Source organism: Dipteris shenzhenensis, chromosome 18 (genome assembly GCF_047967505.1).
Source record: "Dipteris shenzhenensis isolate YYH24624 ecotype China chromosome 18, Dip_SZ_1.0, whole genome shotgun sequence".
NCBI lineage: Eukaryota > Viridiplantae > Streptophyta > Polypodiopsida > Gleicheniales > Dipteridaceae > Dipteris > Dipteris shenzhenensis.
Window position 1 is genome coordinate 54,098,164 of NC_141613.1, and position 12,154 is coordinate 54,110,317.

The 12,154-nt window shown below is 46.5% G+C and overlaps 1 protein-coding gene across 1 annotated transcript in view; it reads right to left on the bottom strand.

Annotated features, from left to right (window-relative positions):
- Positions 1-12,154, bottom strand: part of LOC147891429 (secretory carrier-associated membrane protein 1-like) — a 40,653-nt gene that overhangs the window by 11,472 nt on the left and 17,027 nt on the right. Inside the window, exons 5-6 of the mRNA XM_087389100.1 lie at positions 11,173-11,206; positions 10,928-11,050 (exon numbers count right to left, since the gene is read on the bottom strand). Of these exons, the coding sequence (XP_087245226.1) occupies positions 10,928-11,050; positions 11,173-11,206 (157 nt within the window). The remainder of the gene's footprint in view (positions 1-10,927; positions 11,051-11,172; positions 11,207-12,154) is intronic.

Genomic DNA, 12,154 nt, shown 5'->3' on the forward strand with positions numbered 1-12,154 from the left:
CTGGCCGACCTGCCTGAAATCTGATACCATGTGAGAGTTGTGAAAGTGGAAGCAAAAAGCAAAGAGAGAAAGAAAGAAAGAAAGAAAGTTTATTAAAGTCTTCGGAAGACCGATGGGTCTATGAGACTGTGAAAATCCTGATACAACGAGCTGTGGTAGTGGAGCTACTAAACGAGCGTCCATACCAATGCAAAATGCAAAATGCAAAAAATGCAAAAAATGCAGAATGGCAGTACTAAGTCCTAAGTACAACATAGTCATGTCGATGGTCGACTATATATCAATCTCAGCATCATCATCAATATCATCATCATCCCCAGCAACAGCAAGATATCAGGATGGATGAGGCAGTGGAGGCATGAAGTCGGCAATAGAGTGTTGTCGGCCACTGAGAGGTGCGGTCCTGGCACGTCTCCTGGTCGTAGCTCTGCGTCTAACCAAGGCTACTGTGACCCCCGTCGATTGGGCTCCAACGAGAGAGAGAGAGAGAGAGAGAGAGAGAGAGAGAGAGAGAGAGAGAGAGAGAGAGTCTATTAAAACTCTTTGGAAGACCAAAAAAGGAACCCTAAGACTAAATGAAACTGATATAATGAACTGATGGGTGGAAAAGCAAGCATCAACACCCCAAACAAATAAAAAATCCATAATCCATGACCCTTCCCAGAACGGTGTCAGTTCACAAAAGAGGAAAACTCTTGGAGTGGGAGCCAGTGAGAGTGTCAACCCTAGGAGGGGGACATCGGTGCATGAGGCTGCCGTGGTGGCAAAAACACACCACAGAGAATAGAGTGAGGCGATGGTAACTGTCTATACAGCAGGGAAAACCCTAAACAGAGGAATAGAACAAACTCTAGAAGATACCCTAAAATGAGTGAAGGCATGGCCATTTATAGGACTGGCAATGGCCACCCCAGGGGCTGCCACATGGCCGACCCAGGGTCAGTCAACCGACCCAAGCTGGGTCGCTTGACCCGACCTGTTGGTCGATTAACCCGACCTGCTAGTCAGTTGACTTGAGCAGAGTCAAGCCCCAAAATGGGCTAGACCTCCTGCCCTACAAACCGAGCCATAGTGCCCGACCAAACAGCCCATAAATAGGCATAAACACTCAGTCTATCCTCAATAGGGCGGGCACACGCACATAGAGGCCCTCGCTCACTATGAGATGCACACCCACATGGCTATGTCCTCCCCCAAATGCAAAAAAGGGTCTTCTCGAATAGATGAATGTTGTGCATGATTGTGGGAGTGCAAAGTAGCATGCCGCCAGCCTAACATTTCCCTCTTTTGCCCCTATTTGTAACCACATATATTGAACGTGGGTCTTCTTTTTTAACAGAAAAATGAACTTTCTATTAATGCTTGGAAAAATAAACATACAAGTCGGCTATTCCGAAGGCAATGACCAGAGAAAAAGCCCCCAAGCCTCGAAGAGAGAAAGCCAGCCTGCTTTCCGAGAAACCAGCTCACAAGCCTAGGGTATCTCAAGGACGAGGGCCAACAACCATGGGGGGGGAGGGCTATACAACCAGCGAATCCCTCACAACGTAATATGTAGAAAAGGCCATGCCTTGCACAAACACTCCCGCCTTCAGTCCCTCTAGAGTCCGATTCCCCACGCTCCCAAGTGGCGTTCAGAGTATAGATGATATCATGCCAAATAGCAACCAAACTCGCCATAGGTGGAACACGATGCTCTCCCATCACTAGGCTGCAGCGAGCAACCCAAATGTTCCATGTCGTTATGCTAGCCATTGTCCATCAGTGGGACAAGTTGCCTCATGTAGCTCAATCCGATGGATGCTCTACCTATGTATCTTGTAAGCCAAAGAGAACCCGTCGATGTGGAAGGCACGACTCCCCTCAATCAGGCCATAATTCGAAGGAATCCTAGCCAAATCCTTTGGGCGCTTGAGCAGCTCCAAGGACAATGCGGGATCGTCTCCACGACACCATCCATGCATCTATGGCAGCACCCATCCACCCGCATCTACTCTACCAACGGCCTATGGACAAACCCTCGTGAGCGGTCAACCAGAAGAAGTACAAGATCTTCCGTGGTCGAAGGCTAACCATAGCCGCATCCAAAAACAAGATCAAACCTCCTGGGGTACCTGTTGCTCTGCCCAATGTCTCTCTCGAAGGAGTCTAGGTCGATGCCTCCATCTGTAGTCGCCATCCATGTCGTGTAGGAGAAAAAAGGTACCTCCTCCACCCTCTCTCTGTGACCTCGCCATCATCAATTTCTTCCGATGAGTGAGCCGGATGTATGGTCTCCAGCAATAGGCCATAGCGGGGGTGTCTGCATCTCGACGTCCCAAGCAACAACTCTTGAGGTCTATGATGAGGGCGAGCTTATCACGGGTCGAGTAGTTTGGATGGGTCTTCGCATGGTGAGTCCAGGATTGGCAGCCTGAACGTGTTTAGATGGGTCTCCGCAAGGATTGGCAGCTTGAACATATACGCACCAACTTGCAGACAGCAATGCCCTGCTTTTTGGAGGCATTTGACAAAGTGCCTCCCACATGTTGACTTTTGGATTGTTGGGGGCAACTTCAACAACATAAAGTACGCAGAGGACAAACAAGGAGGAGCTTCTTATGCAAAGATGCCAACAACAGAGAGGAGTAGCTAGGAACTTTTCATCTTCGTGGCAGAGATCCGTGGAGGGAGGCACAATTTGCTAGGATCCCAAGCAGTCTCCTCTTTTCCTTTGGGCAAAGGAGACACAAGAGTTTGTTAAAGCGCGTGAACCAGTTCCATGTTGGTGATTGGGTGCTACATAGAGGGAGGCTCCACAGGGATTTTGGCAGATAACGCGTTGTGGGACCACTTCCCAACTGTGCTTCACCTAGATCAACCCCGTAGAGGCTCCCCCAAAGGGGGCTTTCCATCCCAAACGACCGTCTTTAGGATGAAGAGGTGAAGGAGGCAGTTGTAGAGATCTGGCAGCAACCAAAAGGAGGGCCTTGTGAGGGATGGGCCGACTGGGTGGTTGAGGCTATCCAAAGAAGCACCACAGAGCTACAGTCCTAGACTCTCAAACACCACAAAACTCCGACGAGCCAAGTCCTCGTACCACTTCTCCCACGCCAAATAGATCAGCAAGGAGACAGGAGGACCAGGTAGTTCTCTCATATCGCGGGGCCTAAATCAACAGGGACCTAGCTCCAACGATTGCGGGGTGAGCAGGGACGGATGAGCTCAGAGCCCCAAAAGATCCTTGAGATGACCGCGGACTATGAGGAGAAGACTCCCATGGTCCTCTTAGCCCGGAAGGCGGTTTGGGATCAGGTCCTAACAGTGGTCCCATTGAGCCTCACCAGACAGTTGGAGGCATCGTTCACAAATGAGGAGCTGTGGGAGGCCCTCAAGGCCCTCCCTGCCTAGAAGTGCCTTGGGGAGGACGGACTAAATTCAGTCTTCTTTCGGAGTTTTTGGGAGTTTATTGTAACCACGTTGATGCAAGCTTGGCAGGAGATTTTTGACTCTGGCTCGCTCGCTCCCTCACTCACTCAGCAGTGATTGGATTTGCTTTGATCTCGAAGGAGGAGACAGGTCCAACATTCGGAAGTGCAGGCTGATCATCCTTCTCGATACCGTATATGGTGTCACAAGAAATGTTTCTAGAAACACATTTCAAGAAACGTTTCGAGATTTTGACAAATGTTTCGTCTAGAAACGTGTAAAATTAGTATATTTTATATAAATTATTTTATATAAATAATAAAAAGTGTATTTTTTATTTTAAAAAATTCAAAAAAACTTCCACGTTTTGCACATTTCTTAGAAACGTTTCGGGCAGAAACGTTTCTTCACGTTTCTACTGCCCGAAACGCGTTTTCTGGTTACACTGACCGTATACAAGATTCTAGCCAAAGGTTTTGAGCTTGCGGTTGCGTCCCCATTTTCTGATATGATCCACACACATAGTCTTTGGACAATATTTTTACTTTTTGGGAGGCTGTAGACTGGGCCATGAGGAGTCACAACTCCTAGCCATCCTTCTCTTGGATTTCATGAAGGCTTATGATAGGGTGGAGTGGTCCTTCATGGAGGGCACTATGCACAATCTAAGCTTCTCAAGCCGCCAGATCCGCGGGATTTCAGCTCTCTATGCAAGGAGTTCTAGCCAGGTGTTCATTGGTGCTCTCCTCCCGTTCGATACAACAGGGCTGCCCCATTCCTCTTGCTCTTCGTCGCCGAGGTGTTAGGCTACCTCTTGCACTCCCAAGCCGCAGGACTGACCGCGAGGAGACTTCCGATCCGCGTCCAAAAGAGAATCTCTTGGATTCAGAGTTTGCAGATGACAAGATGTTGTGCGTGGAGGGGTCAGCAACGAGCCTGGAGGCAATCAGAGGAGCTTTGGCTATCTATTGCGAGGCCTCCGAGGTTCGAATCAACTGAGCCGAATCGAGCCACTTTTTCACAAGGATGGAGGAGGCCCAGGAGGCCCGAGATTGGGGTGTCACCTTCGGTTTTTAGTGGATCCCGCGGGGCAGACACCGAGATGCTTGGGCTGTCAAGTAGTAATCGACATTTCAGTGGAGCAACAAATTGCCCTCGTTCTAGAGAGTGCCCGGTGGGAGCTTTTATACTAGAGCTTTGCCAAACTCTCTCTAGCAGAAAGGGCTCTTGTGGCCAACCAAGTTCTCCTAGCCACAGCCTAGTACATCGCTTCCTGCTTGTGTTTTCACAATGGCATAGCTGCATGGGACAACTCTCAGATGCAGAGGAGAGCCCTTTTGAGCAAGCCAGTGGTTCACAGCCTAAACCTAGGCGCAGAGCCCTGGAGGAGGAGGAAAAAGTGAACAAGGCTCATCTGTGTGTGGGAGCCTGCACCACGGTCTCAGAGTTCTGTGACTTCGACGAAGGCTTGGAAGGGGAGTACTCTGTAACTATGTGTATACGCACTAGGGGCATGACTCGCTCAATGCCTACCTTTCATGCCCACTGCATCATGAAGGAAACACCTGCAAATTTCTGCAAACCCCATGTCTGCAAGCTTGCCCATAGTTCCGTCCGCCAGCTAAGCGCCGGGGTCTCCGATATGCGACTGCAAACTGGTGCAATTTCCGAGGTCTACCAATATGTGCTTGTCGGATGTCTTTACCGATGTCTGTGGACCGTTGCTACCAAGGAAAGTAGCAAAACCATGCTCTGATACCACTGTAACCCAAACCGGATGAAATCGCAATTCACTTCGGCACCGTGGGATAGTTCGCAAACGACGCAATACACTTCTTAAGCAATTCACGGTACCTTGGACAAGATGACTGGCACCGGAAACTCAGTACACTCCTTGGGAAATGTGCCAAAACTGTAGAAATCGAATCACCAACAAAATAGAGTGCTGGGAGAGAAGGGTAAGGAGCAAAACACAACACTATGGCCCAGAAATAAGGGCTACTACTAGTTTTTGAATTAAATGGTTGACAACAGAAAAGAAGACAAAGTTAGAATACTACCAAGATCAAATAAACCCCCTATGCTGGTCATCATTCATGACATCAGATGCCTTTGCTCAGCCATACATCAGCACTCCCATCCCTCTTCTCTATCGCAGGAATATTGCCAGGTTTCGCACACGATCACACACCTTGGCAATAGAGAAAGGAGCTTGGCTGAATTTGCCACGACATGCCAGAGTTTGCAGATTCTGTGATTCACAGGCAGTCGAGACAGAGGCACATGTAGCCCTACAATGCCCCAGATATACACATACCAGGGATGACTACCAGCGGATACTGGTAGACACCACTCAGCTCTCATTAGTTCTCACCATTGCCCCTCCGGCAACGTTGGGATCTTTTGTCACCTGTCTTGTTTCGTACCAACAATAATAAATTCTACTTCTACTTCTACTTCTGTGTCTGTGTCTGTGAGTGTGTGTGTGTGTGTGTGTGTGATTTCACTATATAAAAAAAGTGTGTGTGTGTGTGTACATACATTGGTGAGAGCATGAGAGCGTGAGAGAGAGCAGGTTGCGAGACAGAGGAGGTTCCGTACAGCTCCCCCTTCTGTCCGTACACCTGTACGGTCGCCGTACAGGTGCCGTACGGCCGTACGAACAAGCCCTCTCCTTCCTGCGCAATCCCGTACAATCCCGCTCCAATCGTCTGTGTGTGCATCGCCATCGCTGATCCCTTCTGAAGTCCCTACGTGCGTCCGTACATTCCCGCCTCTCCGTACAGTCTAGCCCCCCTGCCCTTCGTCAGCATCTCTGCCATACTCGTTTTGTTCCATACAGCCTCTGTCTGTCCCGTCAGCACTCCGTACAGTCCGTACGCTCCTGTCTGTCCGTACTGTCTTCTATTGTCCGTACTGTTTTCCCTATTTCTCCCGTGCTGTTTGTTCTGTTCAAACCCTGCTGTACAGCTCTAGTTCTCTCTACCTCTTCATCAATCTTGCCCTGCTTAACTTCATGGAGGAACATCTCAAAAGCTATTTCCGGAAGGACCTGTCCCGGGACTCCAAAAGACAGCAAGTTGATTTTTCTACTTCAGCCTCTGTAGATGCTCACTATGTTTTCGACATGCTCAAGGATGAATTTCATCACAGCCGGAAGGAGTGGGCCAAACCTCCCCCGGCACTTAAATACAAGCTGAAGCTGCCCTCTTTGGTCGCTCCTCTCCGAAAGTTTTCTCAGCAAGCAGTCATCATTTTCTTTCCAGGGAAGCTACCTTCAGCAAATGATGTAGCTCAGTGGGTTCAGGCTTTGTTGGGAGGTTGCTTTGTTGAAGGAGTATATTTTGCTTCTCGAGGTTTTAATGAAGTGTACTTTTTAGATGCCTCATATCGTCAGCACATATTGGAGATGTCCCCTCTATTCTATGGCAGACAAATGGTCCATGTCATGCCATGGTCGCCAAATAAGGATTATCACGGTCTCATTCGACATCACTGCCCTGTATGGGTTGAGGTCGTGGATTTTCTGGACTATATGAGGGCTGAGTTACCAAGCCTGGCAGCTACTTTGGGGCAAGTTATATGCCCACCCCGTCCTTCAGGTAATCGAAATCGGTTTTGTGTTCTTTGGGATACAGATCACTCCACCCCTGCCTCTATTGCGGTAGAGGTGGAGAACGTCCCCTTGGGCGAAAAATATTTTGACTTGAAATGGGGAGTATTTGCAGGTGCTTGCTTCACATGTCATAAGTTTGGCCACCTAGCTTCACAGTGTCCTGCAGTCCTGCATCAGCTCCCATCTACAACTATTGCTCCAGAAAATATTTCCCCTTCAACTTACGGTGCGGGGCCTAAGGCTATGCCTAGTAAGTCGGGGGATATGGCATCTAAATCTACCCCACCCAAAGAAAATGTGGTTCAGGTTCCAGCCAAGCAAAAGGATAAGGGAAAGGGAAAAATTTCAGAATCTCATGCTGCTCCTCAAGGTGCCTGGCAGCAACCCAAAAAGGTATTTGCGCTCAAGCCACGACCGTTACAATCTCGCCATTGGGATGCCTCTACTTCCACCCCTGGTCAGGCCTCTACCCCTGCTGATAGCCTCACTTCTCAACTGTGGGTTGATGTGCTCAAGAGGGGCATCCCTGTATGTGATAATGATGAGGATTATAGAGCTACTGATCCAGGAGGCCAAGTGGATGTCGATGTCATGGCTGAGGCCTGACAACTTACACCTTCACTATGCTTTTTGGCTCAGCTGTACATACTTTCTATGTCTACTTCAATTACATGCATTTCATACAACGTTCAAGGTCTTTGCAATGTCAATAAGTGGAGACTTTTTTGGCACTATGTACATAAAATGCACCCTGATGTAATTTCTTTACAAGAACACAACCAACACTTCTTGGCTGGCCAGCAAGGCCATTATGCTGGTTATGACATCTTTTATGCTGGTACAATGAACTTTTCGGGGGTATGCATGCTGGTGAAACATGATATGCAGCCCACAGTTGCTTACAATGACCCCCAGGGTCGATGGATGGTGATCAGATGCATCTGTCAATCTGATCTTTATGAAATAGCATATGTTTATGCCTCTCAAACTTCTGCGACAAGAGCTCGAATGTGGGCCTCCCTCAAACAATATCCTTGGCTGTCCAATGCCTTTTTGTGTGGAGACTTTAATAACTCGCCAGCCATCCAAGACAACACCACTCATCGTTCTCACATGATCCCCACTGAGCTTCGACATTGGGAAGATATGCTTTCTTTCTTGCATGCAAAAGATTTATGGCTCTCAACAAGGGATAGAGATATGGGTTACACATACCATCACAATGCCTTTACTCATTACTGGGCTCGACTTGACAGATGGTATTTGTTGCATGCTTAGCAGTATGCTAGATTCACATGTGCACTATGGGTTGATCATTTCCTTTTGCTATCTGATCACTTCCCAGTATGCTTGACATTATCTATAGCACGTCTGACAGATGATATGCCTTTTTTTGGTCGTCGCCTGCTCCATGTTAATGGTGCTTATTTGCTGCATCAACAATTTCAGAACATGGTGAGAGTGGCTGTCCGCCCCCTCCTTTCACATGCTCAGGAGGACATGGATTTCGCCTGGATCAGTCTTGCCCATCGTTTGCAGGCTGTCATTCAAGATTATGGACGGAGTTACATGGGAAACCTCAGGCTTAAGCTGAAATGGGCTCAATCTCATAAGCAACAAATGGATTTAATCAGCTCTCATAGGCAGCTTACCTCCTCTGAACAGGATTCATGTGCTTATGCGGTTCACAGGTTGCCCTCTTAGTTCGCTACTATATGCCATTGCTACTCATCCGTTATTGTTGCATATGGACCATCTTACAACTACACGGCAGCTTCATGGCTTGCAAATTCCAGGGGCACAGCCGTTTCTTGCACAGGCATATGCTGATGATTCATATTTCATGCCCAGAAATTCTCAAACTGACCTCTCTCACTTGATGCATACTCTAAACGATTTTGGCATAGCTGCTGGACTGCATATTAACTTTCAGAAATCCAATCTTTTAGCATTGAAAGAAGCTGATTGGCATGCACTTCTCTGGCCTGGCCACATCCTCCCTTCCCACACTCTTGTGAGGCATCTAGGATATCCCATTGGCTGGAATATTACCCCTCAACAACAGCTCAAATGGGTGCTTCAAAAGATCAACAAGAAGCTGGAATACTGGCATTTGTCCACTTGGCCTCTACATGTTCGACTTCGGATAGTACAGTCTATCATTATGGCATACGTGCAATTTTATTTGCCTCTTCTTCCCTGGTCTTTTAAGCATTTGGCTTCCTATATGTCCCAGGCTATGGAGATATTTTGGAAAAGCAAATCTCACAAAAAGGCATTGCGACTTCCTCCCATGCAGGCTGTTTGCTCTCCTGAGACTCATGGGGGACTGAATATTCTCAATCTTCAGTTTCATATGTTGGCAAGAAAGAGCACTATGATTGCTGATTTTTTTCAGCAAAAACAGCCAGGGGCTATTATGTTAGCAGCTATGTGTGGAAACATGACGTCCCATGCATATGGGCATTGGATTACAGATCACTGGGAAGCAGTCATGACCACATTTCAGGGGAAAATTCTTGGTTGTCCTATCTCTACTGCTTTTATTCATGATTGGAAGAGAATTCTCTCTTATGCTAAATGGACAGGTGCTTCTTCCAATCATGGTAATTCTTTTCGCTTGGAAAGTATCCATTGGAGCAAGGTGTTTGAATCGCCTCTCGCTTTACAGGCGCCTATCAAAGCATATAATCTTATGAAACTGGGCATAAGATTTATCAGAGATGTTGTGGATCAACATGGTTATGTGCTTTCATTCCCACAAGCTTGCAGGACATTCCCCTTGGGTCTGCATCATCGGCCCATTTGGAGAATACTTACAACTATGTTGCAGCCATTTGTTCCTGTTCCTCCACTGTTTGTACAGGACAGATTGCTGGACTGGAATCTGACTTCCTTATCCCCTGCTACCTGTTCGCTTTCAATGCATAATCTGGCCTCCTCGATGGTTTACAGATTTCTTCTTCCACCGCCATGGATTGATAAGCATGCCAACAATCTTTGGAATTTGAATAGGCCTCTATCTTGGTGGCAATCACGACTCAAGAAATTTTGGAAAGCCAAATTGCCATTGAAACAGAGGCTTTTCTTTTGGAGATGTTTAGTGGGAGCTTTTTCCATTGGGGTGAAATTGGCAGCACGTCGCATTGCTTCCTCTTCCTGCCCCCGTTGTTCTTATCACCGTGAGACAGTTCCCCATTTGTTATGGTCTTGTCCGCACTCTCGGTTATTGATCACTCATGTTTCTCATTTGCTGCGGCTTCGGTTTCCCTCTATCAGATTTGGAAAACCCTTCTGGATGTTTGGATGCTTCTCATCCCAGATGTCTCCATTCCTCCTTTTCTTTCATTGGACTCGCTTTTGGGTACTCTGGACTATTTGGACATAGAGATTGCATTCTAGGATGGGACAACAGTTTCCTCAGGCATATGTTTTCTTCAGAATGTCCCTCAAGCAATCTTTACATGATAGCTATGCTGCGAGGCCTTGAAGTGTTTTCTGACTGTTTTTGAGTTCTTCCATTAGGCTCTCTTTTGGAGTCTAATATCATGTACATTGATCTCATGTTAATAATATAGTTACTGGTTTCACCCCCAAAAAAAAAAAAAAAAGTGTGTGTACATACATACATATATATAAATAAAATGTGACACGACACGACACACGCACAGCCAAACGATACTTGAGTTTCTGCATTGAATACTAACACCTAGCCAGACTGACTCCTAGCTGTAGCATGTATTGGAGGTGCAGGATTGTCTTTCTATCCCTCATTTTTGCATGTTCGCTTTTTGGTGAGAAAGAAGGTCTCTCTCTAGTTGCCTACCACGTATTCTGGTTGTTAGGCCATGTACGAAAAATATGAGGGAGAAAAACTCTAATAAAACTGGAACTGTTAAGCACCTAGCCAACTTGCAAATGCCAAGTATTGAATGCGCTGAAGATGAACAGGGATTTCCCTTGCAATATCATGATGAATAAGAGGGAAGAACCGTGGCCAATTCCTCTCCTCAATAATGATTCCAGCTGCAGTATTGAGCAACTAACACAGTTAGAAATTTCAAATAATATCTGCAAGTATACTTCAGAATAAGAACGACCATGTATCTTCCCATATCATTGAAGCTTCTGCAACATAGCACATATACCTTTAGCAGCTGCATCCTCTCTTCGTTTAAGCTCCTGAGAAAGAAAATTCAGTTGAAATGCAGAAGGAGTTCAGTGCTCAAGGCAAACAATAGTTTGAGGTATCATCGTCTTACACAGTGAATGTGCATTTAAGGTATGCTGCAATAAACAGGCAGCCTCACGCTTAGGTTTCAACAATCCAATCAAATCATCCCACGTGAACAATGCATGCCAAAACAGAACCTGAACGTGCGAAAATAGATATACAGATGGAAGCTGCTAAAAGGCCGAAAAAATTTATATTCAATGGTAGGTAAAGGGAAGAGACAAGCTTTTGCTTGTTTAAGAGTCACCATGGAACTGAGCAATTACTTTTTGATGTGAAGGTGAGAGTAGGAACAAACATCAAGCTTGTAGAAGCTAGGGAGAAAAGACTAATCATCTGTCCATCCACAAGAAGACTAATACTGGAGGTTAGTGGACATCATCATCACTATTTTATGATTGAACTATGGTTAAGATTTCATCTTAGCTAGCAAAGGAAAAAAACCCCATTGGGGTCTGTCCTCTCGGTTGAGGATATGTAGAAGCTGAGCACCATGAGAGAGAGAGAGAGAGAGAGAGAGAGACAAACACACACACACACACACACAGAGGAGGGGTTTCATGCCTCCGCTATAGAAAGCGGGTAGAAACATGAAGCTAAGCTAGAACACATCGACCAATATGTGGACAGTTCCCATCTTTAAAGACACAAGCAGCAACCTATAACAAGGACTCGTTATGTACATCCAAAGGTGTCCATGCAATGAATCTCATCGTTTGCAACGCAGATGTACACCATAGAGTGTGGACTAAAAACGTATACTGAATCCCCTTGAATATTACGCTCTGCATATTGAAACATTAACTTTGAAAATTTCTACCTTGGCAAGTTTCAAACACATTGAGGTCACACAAGGACATGAGGATTGCTTGAGATCAAGAGCGGAGCAGAAGCAT